This window comes from Scedosporium apiospermum (assembly GCF_000732125.1).
Source record: "Scedosporium apiospermum strain IHEM 14462 chromosome Unknown SEQ_SAPIO_0077, whole genome shotgun sequence".
In the NCBI taxonomy this organism is placed as follows: Eukaryota; Fungi; Ascomycota; class Sordariomycetes; order Microascales; family Microascaceae; genus Scedosporium; species Scedosporium apiospermum.
Window position 1 is genome coordinate 710,007 of NW_015971778.1, and position 14,609 is coordinate 724,615.

The 14,609-nt window shown below is 52.6% G+C and overlaps 4 protein-coding genes and 1 pseudogene across 4 annotated transcripts; 4 read left to right on the plus strand and 1 right to left on the minus strand.

The window, feature by feature from the left end:
* Positions 1 to 13: 13 nt before the first annotated feature.
* On the minus strand, positions 14 to 1,265 carry SAPIO_CDS1848 (uncharacterized protein; the record flags this gene model as incomplete). Its single annotated transcript, XM_016785023.1, has 2 exons — positions 14 to 858; positions 929 to 1,265. The coding sequence occupies 2 exons, from the start codon at positions 1,263 to 1,265 to the stop codon at positions 14 to 16; spliced, it is 1,182 nt and encodes a 393-aa protein (XP_016645320.1).
* A 1,810-nt stretch (positions 1,266 to 3,075) lies between these two features.
* SAPIO_CDS1849 (uncharacterized protein) lies at positions 3,076 to 4,749 on the plus strand (the record flags this gene model as incomplete). Its single annotated transcript, XM_016785024.1, has 4 exons — positions 3,076 to 3,680; positions 3,745 to 3,901; positions 3,982 to 4,422; positions 4,522 to 4,749. The coding sequence occupies 4 exons, from the start codon at positions 3,076 to 3,078 to the stop codon at positions 4,747 to 4,749; spliced, it is 1,431 nt and encodes a 476-aa protein (XP_016645321.1).
* Positions 4,750 to 6,499: 1,750 nt separating this feature from the next.
* SAPIO_CDS1850 lies at positions 6,500 to 7,762 on the plus strand (annotated as a pseudogene; the record flags this gene model as incomplete).
* Positions 7,763 to 8,420: 658 nt separating this feature from the next.
* Positions 8,421 to 9,089, plus strand: SAPIO_CDS1851 (uncharacterized protein; the record flags this gene model as incomplete). The annotated part of the gene is made up of 3 exons (XM_016785025.1): positions 8,421 to 8,522; positions 8,605 to 8,970; positions 9,027 to 9,089. 3 exons carry the CDS (start codon positions 8,421 to 8,423, stop codon positions 9,087 to 9,089), a joined length of 531 nt encoding a protein of 176 aa, XP_016645322.1.
* A 1,082-nt stretch (positions 9,090 to 10,171) lies between these two features.
* On the plus strand, positions 10,172 to 11,443 carry SAPIO_CDS1852 (uncharacterized protein; the record flags this gene model as incomplete). The annotated part of the gene is made up of 3 exons (XM_016785026.1): positions 10,172 to 10,431; positions 10,495 to 11,043; positions 11,107 to 11,443. The coding sequence occupies 3 exons, from the start codon at positions 10,172 to 10,174 to the stop codon at positions 11,441 to 11,443; spliced, it is 1,146 nt and encodes a 381-aa protein (XP_016645323.1).
* Positions 11,444 to 14,609: the final 3,166 nt, after the last annotated feature.

Below are 14,609 nucleotides of genomic sequence, written 5' to 3' on the forward strand. Positions count from 1 at the left end.
GATGATCGTGGGACTAATAACTCAATTCCGTCGGCTCTCCTCGCTCAAATCTAGCAGAGAGCAGCTTGTCCTCCAGCTGTTCTGAGAATCCCCGTCTTCCCCTCAGCTCTTGTTCTGTATCACTTTCATCCCCGGACATAACTTCCGAATCTCCGAAACTATCAGCTCCTTCGCCTTCCACTCTAGGTCGCTTCCTCTCGCGCGAAGGCAGACGGGTAGCTGCCATGCTGCCTCCCCCTCCGTAAAGCTCCGTCAACTCGGCGATTGTCATCTCCCTGGCCTCCTGCTGCCCACCAACATTGCATCTGACGATGTTTCGGGCCGGCCCTTGCAAGAGAAAGGGTTTGACGTCCAGAATAACTGCCCAGGCGAATCGGGCCAAGAGCGCTTCCTTGCTGAGATGGCCGATATATTGCAAGGGAACGTTTTGGTACAGACCCCAAAACTCAGGGCTATCATTTCCCAGGCAGTGGACCACGTAACGGCGCTGTGAGTTCTGGGCTGCAGGGCCGTATATCTCCCTTTTAGGCACTATGGCAAACTCGCGCTGGAGGTCAAAGCATTTGTGGATATCCGCCCGCAGAGGTAGGGTGTTCTTCGACCTATTGTGTATATTGGTGATGGGGTGCGCGCCATATCGTCCCATCGACTCTCTGCTAGCCCAATCCGCCTCTTCTTTTGGAACCAAGTGGGCGCTCTTAAGCCCCATGCAGTGATTACTTAGAGAGCACCTGGATTGTCCATCGGCTGCCGACCTGGGGGCGCTGGTTGCGGATGGCTCGGGCCACGATGCAGGGACTTGGCCATGGGGAAATTGCCAATCGCGAAACGAGGGGACGATGGGGTACTTCGATTTTGCTGCGTGGGGTTACCAGTTAGTTGAGTTCACATTGTCATACGTAGGGCGGATAGGCGAAAGGTGCGATACGATTGTTCGTGTCAGCGATAAAATAGTAATGATCGGCCAGCAAGATGCCATCCGCCCCAACCACCACCCCCTCTCGCCCCTCCCGATCCAGAAACAGCCTGCCTCCAAAGCTGTTGTCGGCGATGAGCTGGCATGCGAGTAGGGCTATACTGTGAGAGACACCGCTCTTTGGACCGTTTCCGCCGTGGGGTGCAGGGTCTACCCTCGGAAGGCTGAGGAATGTCGAGTATCGCACGGGATACGCGGGGTGGTGGAATTCGATCAAAAGGTTGCTTTCTTGTGGAATGGCAACGGGTGGAATGGGATATTCACCCTTGATCAATCTAGTTGTGGCCATTGTCAAACCTGGGGCCAGAGGCTGGAGATGAGATTTCAAGGGGATTGGTGGGAAGGTTCCAAATCTAAAATCCAGGGCTTTTTGTGTTTGTTTTCGTGATTGTGATGACGGAGATGACGGAGCTGAGCGCGTTGGAAATCATGTGATACGAAGCAAAATACGGCAGGAGCCACCGGTGAGCGGCCGAGTTTTGACACGGGTACTTAGACTCGCTGAGTGAGTAAGTAGCACCTGCCGTATCATTGAGGTGGAGGCAATATCGGAAGCGTTCTACACAACATGGGAAGGAGCGCCTGGTCCATCCACTGCTGTGTCACCGCAGGCCGGACGACAGGAGCACTTAGGTTCAACGAGCTCAACTCCAGTCCCCAGCCATATCCTTATTATTAACAAACTCGCTCACATGGGACAGCAACATTGATCAGGCACGTCTACAGAGTCACTGCTCCTTCCCGACCCCAAACAAGTACTCTTGCCGTTAATATCTGACATCCGCTAGGCCCATTTCTCTCTTGTGACTCGGTTTCTCCCCAACATAAAGTAATTTGAATTGATGACGACACCAGCTAGACAGCTGGCGGTGAGATACTTTTGGACATAAAAACAGGGAGAAGTAGCCTCCCCAATCTGCCCGCTTACTTCAGTGCTGTATTGTGGGCATGGACCCAGCTTGAGACAACCCCCTTTATTTAGATAGGTTCCAGCCTAGGCCCGGGCAGTTCCTCTACCCGACAAGGAGAAAGAATTGATATGGTAGCAAAACCAAGGGCCAGGGTGAAGAACAATACCCGGAAAAGTAATCCCTAGCCATGTTCTCGACAATGGTACCTGAGTATTGGTGCTATTTATAGCCTCTCTTATTGCCAGGAAGTGGTAAGCTAGGGTGCTTCACCACCAAGCACCACCCCAACCTAACTACCGGCAACCATCATAAAACGCCCCTGTGCGGCTTGTACTTCGTAGAAGTCTCCCAGGAAATGCGAGAAACGAAGAAATGAGATGCCTAGCGGAAGGTCCCGGCATGGGAGATAGGAAAAGAGCGCGAACTGGAAAAAGGGGTCGTGACTCGTGAGACTCGTGAAGCTTATAGCTCAAGATGTGGAGAAACGCAGGCTTACATCTTAGAATTTTAGCGTGCTGCCCCTTGCCCGTTATCACGCTTGACATCACACCCCAGGGACCTACATACAATGGAAGACCCAAGAAGAAGTATGCCCCGGACTGGCATAAGTGGGGTATTGGGCACGAATAGAAACTCACCCAGGGACCAAAAGCATGCAAGGAACCAGGAACGAAACACCCGCTGCGAAGTCAATCAAATGCCAGCATATTTTCCTCGGAGTCATCTTCCTCCGTTGATTACCCCCCGGCTCCGACAAATGCTGGATCAAGCCAACAAGGCGAAATGAAAGTTTTCTGCACGCTAAGCTCTCGCACGAGCAGAATCGGATTAAGCTGAACCAATGGCTCAAGCAAGGTTGCCAAGACTGGACCCCTTAGTCCTGCCTAGCACCATTTCGGGCAGCGGGAGCGAGCCGACTGTGAAGGTATTTAGTCGGCCAGCACGGCGCACACGATCCGACTGATGATGAAAAATTCCAAACTTCAGAGTCACACTACTGGGCTTGTCAGTCGTTTTGTTCTTCGTGTGATGAACATTTTCATCAGCCGTTCCTTTTAGCACGTATCCTCACTGGATAAGACGTTCGTTTCTATCGATTTGTTTTCCTACGCTCATTTTATAGCTTTTTTCTTTTCTTGCCTCCAAGCCTTTTTCACCTGGACGTTAATACTCGAGAAAAGCTCCATAATGCGTCTCTCGCAATCTCTCGTTGGCGCAGCCATTATCGCTGTTGCTAGCGCTAGGGCCTGTGGCAAGCCTCACAAGCCACCTCATCATGGGCACTCTCATAGCCACGGTTCTCATCCTGGGAATAAGCCGCGTCCCACCACGGCTATTTCTTCGAGCTACGCCCTCCCAACAGCGGAAAGTAGCATCATCGTCTTTACCAGCACGGCCTCGGAGGAAGAGCCAGAGCCAACCGCCTCTAGCACCCTCGAGACCGATGAAGAGCAGTCCACCGACATCCCGGATGTCTCCAGCACGGATGTTGAATCAAGCGCTGCGTATACCGAAGCACCTACTACCGAGGTAACTCCCACGGTCACCGAGTCTGAGTCTGCTATCGAGACGACTTCCTCGTCCGAAACCCCCACCGAAACAGACGTTGAAGAGCCCACCACTTCGGCTGCTCCTGCCCCGACCTACACCCGTACATTCCCTGCCGATCTTCTCGACCAGCTTCAGGATGCTAGCATGCCCAAACTCGCCGAGTATAATGCCCACCGAGCTGCTTTGTCAAAGAGGCAGTCTACGAAGTGCACGCTGGAGAATGCAATGGTCAGGCGTGAATGGTACGTACTCACTATCAAAGATATTGGGTGCTTGGAATGTGGTTTCTGATATACTATTTCATAGGGCCGACCTGCCTCGTCATGAACGGGAGGAGTACATCAATGCTGTGAAGTGTCTCCAAGCGCTGCCGCCCAAGGACGATAAAGCTCCCGGTTCTCGCTCTCGATTCGACGATTTCACTGCTACCAACATCAGGAACCACAACGAAACAACGAAAGATGTAGGTGTAAAGCGCTTAAAATATTATCACCCTGCTCTAAGCAATGGCGTATCTGTCCTTAATGCTAACCCCCACTAAAGTATGGCGGCAAGTTCCTTCCCTACTACCGTTATCTTGTCCACGCCTACGAGACCGCGCTCCGCGACGAGTGCGGCTACACGGGAGCACAGCCGTACTGGAACTGGGATCGCACTGCCGGGCACCTCAACACCTCGGCCCTCTTCAACGGAGATTCGGCCTCTCTTGGAGGCGATGGCGACGGGACGGAGAATCACTGTGTCACCACCGGACCCTTTGTCGGCATGACAGTAAACCTCGGCCCCAAGGGCATCCTCGATGGCAGCCACCGTCGGTGTCTCCCGCGGAAGCTCTCCGAAGGATGTGCTGCCTACACGACAATAGATCATACCTATCCGCTCGTTAAGGATAGTGCTTACATGAGCACGCTCCAGGATGGGTTGGAAAAGAGCGACAGCGTCTTTAATACGGGTCGTTTTACTGCCTTTAATGATCGCGAGAATGTATGTTTTCACCCTTTTTGTTTTTGCTCGAAATATTTCCCGCTTCAGAGTTTTTTTCCTTTCTGTATAAGGGCAAGATATGCTAACAACATATCACAGGACCCTGCATCTTTCTCCTCCGACCCCGTGTTCTGGGTTCACCAAGCGGGCATCGACCGACTGTGGTGGATCTGGCAGATCCAGGATATTGAGGCTCGCCAGTACAAGGTTAGTGGAGGAGACGAGTATTTAACCGACCTGGTCGACCTTGGTGTCAATGGAGAAAAGAGAACCTTGCGCCAGCTCACGGATACTTTGGGCGGCGATTTCTGCTATATCTACTACTAAAGTTGCTGCTGTGGTGGATGCAGGCGAGCCTAAGCGTGTTGCATCAGCAACATGTAAGGTTTTCACGCTCATTCCTGCGCTATCTCATGGTTTCTCGGCACCGACGCCTTGGCTCAGACTGTCCACGGAGCATAATCAGTGAAATCTCATTTTGCACAATCGCAGGCTTTGTCTATAGATCGTGCCAAATTTAAACTCGCTTCTCGCATCGTCATAGCTGTTTTCTACGTTTCAAGCATGGCCCTGTATTAATAGTTTTACTCGTGCTCCCCATCTCCTTGACAAGGCACTTAATCATTTTGGGATCACATACTTGCGGCGACGCATTTTGTATACACTCCGAGGACGTTGCAATCGAGACTTCACAAAGAGAATACATGTGAAATGGTTGAAATCTTACTCCCTGCTTCGACGCCGCAAATTTGAGATCAGTATACATTTCCTTGCCGCATCGACGGTTGTAGTACCATCTCGAATCTTCTCCCGCTCTTGGCAAACTAATTTCCTGGCTGACCGCAGGATAACCTTGTCATATAGCTCAATGAAGAACTGGTCTTCAGGCGGGAGGTGGACGATGGCGTCAGGGGCCAAAAACGCAACGACATACGAGTACTGAAGCAGGAAGTATGCGTTGATCTGGATGTTGAACCTGGGAACTCGTACTCTATTAACGATGGCACTAATAAGCACTGCGAGGAGAGCGGTTAGCATGATACACTGACAGTTCATTACGAGGGGAGAAATAGACTTTGCGAATCTCGCCATCAGGATACGATAACCGAGTAGGAAATCGATAACGCGTATCGCCAAGAAGAACTGTGCTTGTTAAGAAATTTGAGGGTGACAGATCGAGGTACCATGAATTGGCTGGTACGAGCATAATAGTCGTGAGGGAAGGGCTCTCGAGATCAGTGGGAGTGAACGCATAACCTGGTCAACCACTTTTATTCTCTTCACATTTACCGTCGTAGTAAAGGCTTTTTTGCTCAATTGCCGTGAAGCTGTTCTTGAGGAGGGTCGATCGGGCATCCTCAAGCTGTTCGTCTGAGATGGCAAGAAACAAGCCGCCGACGAGCACTTAACTCCCCAGCAGCCGCGCCACGGGGTCACCAACGATGCAGTATCTGAGACCCGAGTCTTCTAAGACCATCTGCAGATCGAAAGTTGAGCCATGCAGGCCCCGTTTTTTTCGCGAGAGGGGGTTGTGTAAGTAAACGTATCCATAGTTAGGCCCTGGTCGGAGATGATCTTGGACAAGAGGAATCAAAGATTATGGGAGAGAATCCGTGAGAGGCTTTCATAGATCGAGAGAATGATCCACGTGATGCTTTGGAGCTAAGACTGGATTACAAGTTAAGTGGCCTAATTTCAATATCGTCTTATCGAGGTACGGATACTTATTACCGGTGCACAACCCTCAATAACCAAACTCGGATGAACAATCACGATTCACAATCAACGGCAGCTGGACTGATGAACTCGTCGCTGGTCGGTATTGAAGAACAATATTAATTTTGGTCTTCGGTTTTAACGCTCCGTAGTTGAAATTTTCTTTCGTCAGGGTTTTTACGTAACAAATCCTTTTGACGTTGGGCCGAAGACAATAATAATTGGTGGCAGCCTTGGACGCGTCGTCTTGGATGGTCGTTTTTCAGTCTCGATGCTGCCTATTTTAGGGCCCCTTAAACCCCCCCCCGCCCACGTCCTCCCAAAACATTGAACGTTGATCTCCCTCGTCTCTCACTATCACATGGCTCCCGATCAAGAGTCAAACCCTCAAGCCCGCCAGCGACGCGGCCCCAAGAAACCTGAGCGCGGTCGCCCCATTCCAAAGTTCACGGTCGACTTGTCCCAGCCTCCAAGGACCCGATACAACCACATCGCACCGCACTTTCTCTTCGCCATCAAGAGTTCCAACCTCCCAGGCCTCTTTGACGATGTTGTGCAAGGTCTAGTCGGACGCACCTTTGGGACCTTGGTGAGGTTCATTGCGCAGATTCTACTACGACGCGTTTACAACAATGAGGAGACCGAGGAACTACAGGGCATTTCAGACGTGACTGGCTTGCCCATGTTTTTGCTCGTTGCTTTCAATGTGCTCCTGGATCTGTTGCTAGGCTGTACCAGTGGCGGGGTGCGGGTCGGATCCGGGTTAGAGGGGCTCGACGACGGAGAATCAAGGATGATACATTTCCGGACGCTAGACTGGGCGATGGATCCTTTGCGAAATCTTACCGTCGAGATCGACTTTGTCCGGTCAGAAGGTGGGCCGGTGGTGGCGAGTGTGGTGACATATTTCGGGTACGTGGGTGTTTTGACGGGGGTGAGGAGCGGGTTGAGCATGAGCTTGAACTTCCGAGGGAGACACGATACCTGCACGCGGAAGAAGGCGATATCTTTCCGATGGCACCAGGCGATGGTGATTCTGGGATTCCGGCAATCAATTTCGAGTGTTCTGAGGCAAATCTTGCTGGACGATTCCTCCTTTACTGACACGGCGGAGGGAGCCCCCACTGGGGGCCATCTCTGCGAATCCAGAGTAGTCGCCATAGTGGCTAGCCTACTACCTTCGCCTTCTACGGCAGCCTACCTTATCTTTTGCACCCCGAAACGAGTCCGTGTCATCGAAAAGGACAACTACTCCGGCACAATTCACGAATCCGACACCTTTCTCTCTGCATATAACCATGACAGAGCCGACGAGGACGATGCCGCGCAGCTCGAGTCTTTAGTCGAGCACGTCGCCTCTTCCAAGGTTCAATCTGGCATGGTGGGCCTCGTTGCCTACTCTCTAGAGCGCAAGGATCATCTCGAGCGTATGTGGCGGAGGAGGGTCACGGCATGCCGACGGCGATTGGGCTTTCGAGGAGAGGAAGTCGCGATGGCCGATGTGATGAAGTTTGTCAGGGATCTGGAGATAAATAACGACCAGACGCACTACGCTGCGGTGATGGATCCCGAGATGGGGCAAGTTATATGGAGGAGAGCGTACGAGGCGGATGAGATATTATGAACAATCATATCGTCTAAGGCTCTAGGTCTCAATTTCAATCTGAGGCCATACATCCTGGCCTTTCGTATTTACCGCCTTTATGATACCGTCGTCTTCATGTAATTCGACAAGGTTCTATTTCGTAACTTGCAGGTGTGTGTCTTTCTTGGTTTTTTCAACTTAGTTGTTCCCCATCTCGCCACCAGCCCACCACCAATGTAAACTCACAGAAGATGACGGGAGACGTGAGAGTGATGCACATCATTCAACCAGGGGCCTCGCCACAGGATCAACACTGCTTCGTCGGAAGTGCGGAATGCGCCAACCACAAATGTTAAAGTAGCCTTCTTCTTCCAAGGCAGGTCGCTTTGGGCATTGATCTTCATCGATGAGGTAAACTAGATTAAACGATGTCTGCCGCGATAAATGTGCCACAGCGCTGGTAAATATGATGTCACTGGCGTGACGTCATATCTCGCCTCTCAGTTAACCGCCTTGTCGATAATCTCTTCTACTGCTGGAGAATGTAGATTTTCTATAAATGAGTGCGATTTCGCCAGCATCCAAGACCCTCAATACTGGGTCAGACTTCCATAACCGTTGTGAACTCGGGCACGTACTGAACATACTGAACATACTGAACATACTGAGCATTTTGACAACGAGGATATTCAGAATCATGTCGGATAACAATCCCTCCACCCGTACCTCATACCTCAACGAAGCCGCGGCGGCCATCCATTCTGGCGTTGCATCCGTCACTGGAAGTTCAGAAGATAAGGTACAGTCAAAGCCACCGCTCAGCGCCTTATAATAGTCGATCATATCCCGGCCGTGGTGTATATGGCTGATCACATAGCCAGACCAAGGCGGAGCAAGCAAAGAAGAAATCCGAGGACCAACGCGCTACCTCACAATCTGCCGCCAAGATTGGCCCTTACTCTGTAGGTCCCGAAGGAGGCGTGGCCAAAGACAGCCCCGAGCGCACGCAGGGCCGGTATGACCAGACGGTTGGCAGCGTAAACGAGGCCACGGGAAGGTTGATTGGGAACGACCGCCTAGTGCAAAGTGGACGCCAGCGGAGTCGACATGGCGAGGAGCAGGAGGCGAAAGGCCAGTTGAGTGACTTGGGCCGCGGCGTTAGTGAGCGGGTGCAGGGCGCTGTTGGCGGTGTCACTGCTGCTCTGACGGGAGATCGAGCTGAGCAACAGAGACACGCGGACATACATGTAGGGTAGCCTACGTCCACTTATTCCTTCGGCCACCTTGCTAATCTGCACACCAGGATGAGGGTAAAGCGAGACAGCGCGGTGTCGAAACTGAGTTGGACAGGAAAGCCGGAATTTAAGTCCACTGTACACCTGAAGTTGCACGCCGCCAAATGATTGAATGGATTGAATGGACTACTCGCTCAAAATGGCAACTTTCCAGTTTACCCACAGATTTCGGGAGAATCCAATCCATGGTTGATGTGTTGAAATTGGTAAAGGGCGAGGGAGGCGGAAGTGACAGTAGTCGAACACGCCATTCTTCGGGACGGGCGTTCGCGAGCAATATTGCGAATTTTATGCTCGCTTAGGGCTTAGCTCGCTGCACACCCGAGGCACCCGAGCGCCTTAACGTGCCTGTCATCTTCCCACATTCAAGCCTCGTCATTTCCACTGCATAGTCTTGGCACACGTGAGGACCCCCCGGTTCCGCAACGCGCCCTGTGCTGGACCTGAACGTCCCGGATGAAGGTAGAGGACAGCCCGGCCGTGCTCAGTCCCGCTCCCTCCTCAGCTCGCCCCCAAGCACGGATTTGGTGTATGGGGTTTATTCAACTCTAGTCTTTGCGGTATTACAAGTATTTAGGTGTAGAGATCTCCGTTTTCACTAACACCTTGCCGGGGCTCTCCAGGGAAAGGGACGAATGGGCATTCTTCCTGAAAATGGCTCTGTTGGCTGGGTCACGGACAGGGGGTTGCGGCTGAGGGCTTGGCAAGGATCAGCTGAATGTGACCTGCTCTCCGCATCAGGAGACGGCTCATGCAGCCCTGCAAGTCTGTCCTCTGAAGGCTGAATTCTGCATGGTGGAGATTAGAATTGCTCTAAATGTAGGTCCCCCTGACTGTAAGTGGAGTCCGGACCGCGTTTTATTGACGGGCGGGCTGGCTTCTATGGACCAAATTCCGCAATTTTGCACCTGCCGTCAGCGTCACCTTGCGTTCCTCTAGTGCCTGCAGGGGCGGTTTCGCTTGGTTCAGCGAATCAGATGCATCTGCATTTTCCAGCGGCGTCCAGTCGAGACTGGGGCGTTACTTTCATAAATAAGGTGAAGAACTCGCGATCCCCGCTTCTTGGCTTGAAGAATCTCACCAGCAAAGGCCGTTGTTGTCTCACTCTTTTGTACAACTCCCTCCACACTAGTTCTGCAAGCCTAATTCGAATATGGGTCTCCGAAGACTTGTCGTCGCTGCGCTCTCGGCCACCGCGTTCGTTGGAACTCATGCTGCCATCGTGCCACGATGCGAGACTGAGCCTCCTACGACCACTGCCACGACCACCACCCCCGAGCCGACACCTCCTGTGTGTACTAACTTTATCGAGAACTACAGCTTCGAAGATGGAGGCACCGGTTGGATCATTGCCACCGGTGCCGTCAAAGCTGGCGATGTTTCTATTCCCGCGCAGCATGAAGACAACTACGTGTGCGCCATACTCCACATTCCTCGTAATACACGACTAGCATAAACTAACATGTGTTGCCGTAGAGAGTTGAAATTGCACCGGTGGGCCACATGGGGCTACATCAGGCAGACTCTCACCCCCTTGGAGGTGGGCAAGTCCTACAAGCTCAAGTTCTACTACGGTCTGGGCCAAACCCAGCAAGTCAACGTACCCGGTTGCAAGATCTCAATCAGGCTTAGCAGCGCTGGCGTCGGCGCCGAGATCCCTCTGGCCTTCCAGACGCCCGGCGTGTATACCGAGGTGGAGAGGACGCTTGTCCCCACGGTTGCGAACCCACTCTTCGAAGTCTGGGCGCTCTGCAATCCCGCCCTCCCGGCGGATATCGATGTGCTCCTCGACAACTTCTCCATCGTTGAGGACCCATGTGTTGATGAGCCCACGCCTACCGAGACCCCAACGACGAGCTCTGCACCAGCGACGTCGACAACTGCGGCGCCCGCCTGCACCAACCGTATCTTGAACCCCAGTTTTGAGGATGGCGTGGATGGCAAGGACCACTGGACTCTTCCACCCGGTGCCTGGGTCCAGGGAATTGATGGCGCGCAGACGGCATATGATGGCAACGGTTACATGTGCGTTACCTCCTGTAATTTACCGACGCCAAAGATATAAGCTAACTATATATACATATGTAGGTTTGTCACCCTTCCAAGTGGCTGGACCGCAGCCTTCACCCAGACCCTGTCTGATGTCGAGATCGGCGAGACCTACACACTAGAGCTCCACTACGCTCTCGGTACCTTCCAGAACTTCGCCATCAGCAAGTGCACGTTCACCGTTTACCTCGACGGCGTGCAGCTGGGAGCTACCATCTCTCCCACGCCTGGACCAGTCTCGCAGTGGATATCGGTGGTGAGGACCCTGACGCCTGTAAATGCTACACCCGTCTTGTCCGTCTCGAGCACGTGCAATGGTGGCCAGGTCAACTTTATGTTTGATGCTTTCTCGCTTGTGGAGGAGGCTTGCACTTGATGCTAAGGATCGAGGCGGAATTGGTCGTGGATGAAGGGGTCCCGGTCTGCCCTTAGTTAATTTATTAGCCACCGTGCATTATACTACACTTGATGCAATCAGTTATTAATAATGCAAACACTTGAGCTAAAGCTTGGAATTTTACCGACTACAAGTCGCCCCAGTCAAGCTCGAAGAGATGCGCGGAGGTACTGCCTAATGCGGCATTGGAGGCTAGGGAAGGCTACTTACACTCAAGTGCTTTCTCAGCTGATTCAAATTATACAAGTGCATACAATCATTATAAACAAGAAGAGCACGGGCCATACTACCCTCCTAGTCAACCAAAACTTGGCGCGCCTTGTACCTTTTCCACCTCCTCCTCCTCATCTTTGGGGAGGACGACCAGGGATTGGGTGTTCTGGGCTTTGGGGACTTCACACAACATCGACAAGTTGGTAATCGTGGCTCCTGAGAGCTGCAAGCCGACTCTTGAGGTAGATCTGGCCCGCCTAGTGGATAGGAACGACCACCACACCCATTACCCCCAAACCGGCAGCTGTCCAAGCCGAGCGGCCTTGCGGATTCCAGCTCACTATGGCAGCAGCGGCTAGAAATAGACTCAGAAGACACACAATAGGCGCTACGCATGCCTGCCCATAGTGGTCCTATCGCCGACTTGGAGTTTCGATGCGTCTAAGTCTCATTTCCTCTGTTGTCGGGTCACGTGGTGTCTTGGTTTTGCTTGGGAGATCGCAGGCGCAAGACCGGATCGCAGGTCACTGCGGCGACCCAGAGAATTACCGGGCCTGGTGGCCCTGCCCCATGACAAAAATTTCTATCTCGAGAATAGCGGCGAAAATGCTCCAAAGGACGGAATGGTCCACAGCCACCTGCAAGCTTCCCCTTCGGCGGCCCCGCCAAACGCGAAAAAGGTCGACTCCAGTCGCCTCCGGCACACGAACCCGCCGCCGCCCACCCACCACGGCCAAGTCGAAAAATATCCAACCGCGCACGTAGCTACTTCCGCCCGTGGCTGAGCCGAAAATAAGGTCGATTCTGGCCTCCCCAGGTGGGTGGTGCCAGTGCTGGGCGCCATTCTGGCGATACTCCTTCCTCCCTGAGCCCGGTCCCTTCTCGGCACCTTCCTCTTCCTCTATCACACATGACTCACTGCCTCTACGAGGCAGGTGGGAGGAGACTGTGAGAATACAGAGTAAGGGGTCGCGGCTGCCCGTCTAACCTTGGAGATGCCTTCCCGATTTCTCAACCAAGGAATCAATGCCGCTGTTCTGCGCCTCTCCCTTCCTTCCCAAATATTCCTAGTCGAGATCCGTGCATGATAGTTCGGAAGGTGGATTGGGCTAGTCGTTCCCCTCATCCCTTCCCTGGTGATCCATGACTTCTGTGATTTGCTTTCTCAAGCGAAGAAGGATTCCGTCCTGGATGAGCCTGTATCGGTCGGTACCAGGATATTGGTATTGGAGGCCATTCGCATGCTCCCAAGCCAAATGATCGAGGTTCTCATAAGCACGAACGGCATGGTAATGTGGTTGCAGCCTGGTCAAAAAGATCGATTTAAAAAGATCGATTTAACTTTCTCGGCCGAGCCGACTTGGAGGGATATCTCGAAGAACTTCGTATCGATTAGTGGGCTCCGCGCGCTGGACATGGTGGAGTGGAATGCACCGGGCAGGGGAGAAGGCAATAGGTGGCGGATGCAGATTTGGAGAGACACTAACCCAAGTTACTTTGTTGTGCGGAGTTTAATCCCTGTCCCCTGTTGTGGTTCTCAGACGATGATTGGGGTTCTGGGGCTCCTGAATCTTGGAGATGAATGAGATGAGAAGGGAATGATTATGCTTGTACGAAGTTATGTTACTGTTGTTTTGTTATCCGGTTGCGGATCCGAGTCCGCCTCGCGTCACGTGTTGAGGGCCTCGAAGAGTCCGAAGCAGGCATCAATGACCCGCTCTTTCCTTGACCCTTGATTTTAAGCCCATGGTTGCAGGAGGGGAAGGGCTTCGTAAGGGTTGAGTGTAATTTGAGCTGAAATTGAGGACTCTCGGTTCAAGTCCTTGAGGAACAAAAACGTTTCTGATCCGGGAAACCATTTTCCTGTTCTTCGGTCTGACCGGCACCAGCGCATTCCAGCTGGCAACCGGGCCGCTAACACGAAAATTGGTGCGTGCATGGCAAATTGGGAAGGAACGAGCTGATGCAGATTTAAAAGTACCACTCTGTCAGTATCGACGACACATCTGATGGTGTAACACGTGGGACTCCGTTACTGTCCCGTTATCAACAGGCCCCGTACTTTTTTTAGCCGTTATCGGACAATGGCTCATCTGTGATTCGATGACCTGAACCAAATCTGGAGAAAGGAAGTAAACTTGGGGGCAGTCACGATGGTGCTGGCCGAAATATCGATGTTCCAGTATTGTGAGTCCAGCATTATGCACTCTCATTGGATGGTTCGATCTTCGGGATCTAGCTAACGACAGCGATGGGCTATCGCCGAACACTAGTTTCCGTGGGAAGAATGGGTCCGGGAGAGACACTCACGAAGCAGTCAACGGATAGTGATGCCCTTGAGGTGCTCGAGACAGCGATGGCATTCTTTGGGAGAATCATCTCGAAGAACACGCCTTGAGGAAGACCACGATGCGAGCCGGCGGTGCGGGGATCGATGGAATGAAACACCACACGCACCCCGCATAGATCAGAGCCCAGCTGAGCTGGGGACAACCCAATCATGGCCTGAAAATAAACCCGCGGACCACACCCACATCGCCTGATAATCTGCACCCCGCAATGGTGATGCTACCGCAATTGTAGTCACTGCGGAGATTCTGGGGGATTCTCCGATGGAATTTTCCCTAAACGAGTCTTCACAACGCCACAAAAATCCCACAATCCGAAAGTAGTAAACCAGGAGACTACCTCGGCCCCCGAATTGCGGGGATTTTGATATCACAGAGAGTACTCCGTATGTTCCAGGGGAAATCGCCACGTTTTTCCAGGGCTGACGCCATGCACTCGCCTGGATTTGTTGCCAGCTTCATGCACAGACTCTCGGAGTCCAAGCATCGTCGCCCAAATGCGGATCCGAAGCGGATCAGTCCCTGGTCAAGTGATCCCATTGCTTGCGTGGTCGGCAGATGGTGCATCTGGAAAGTCGTCCGAC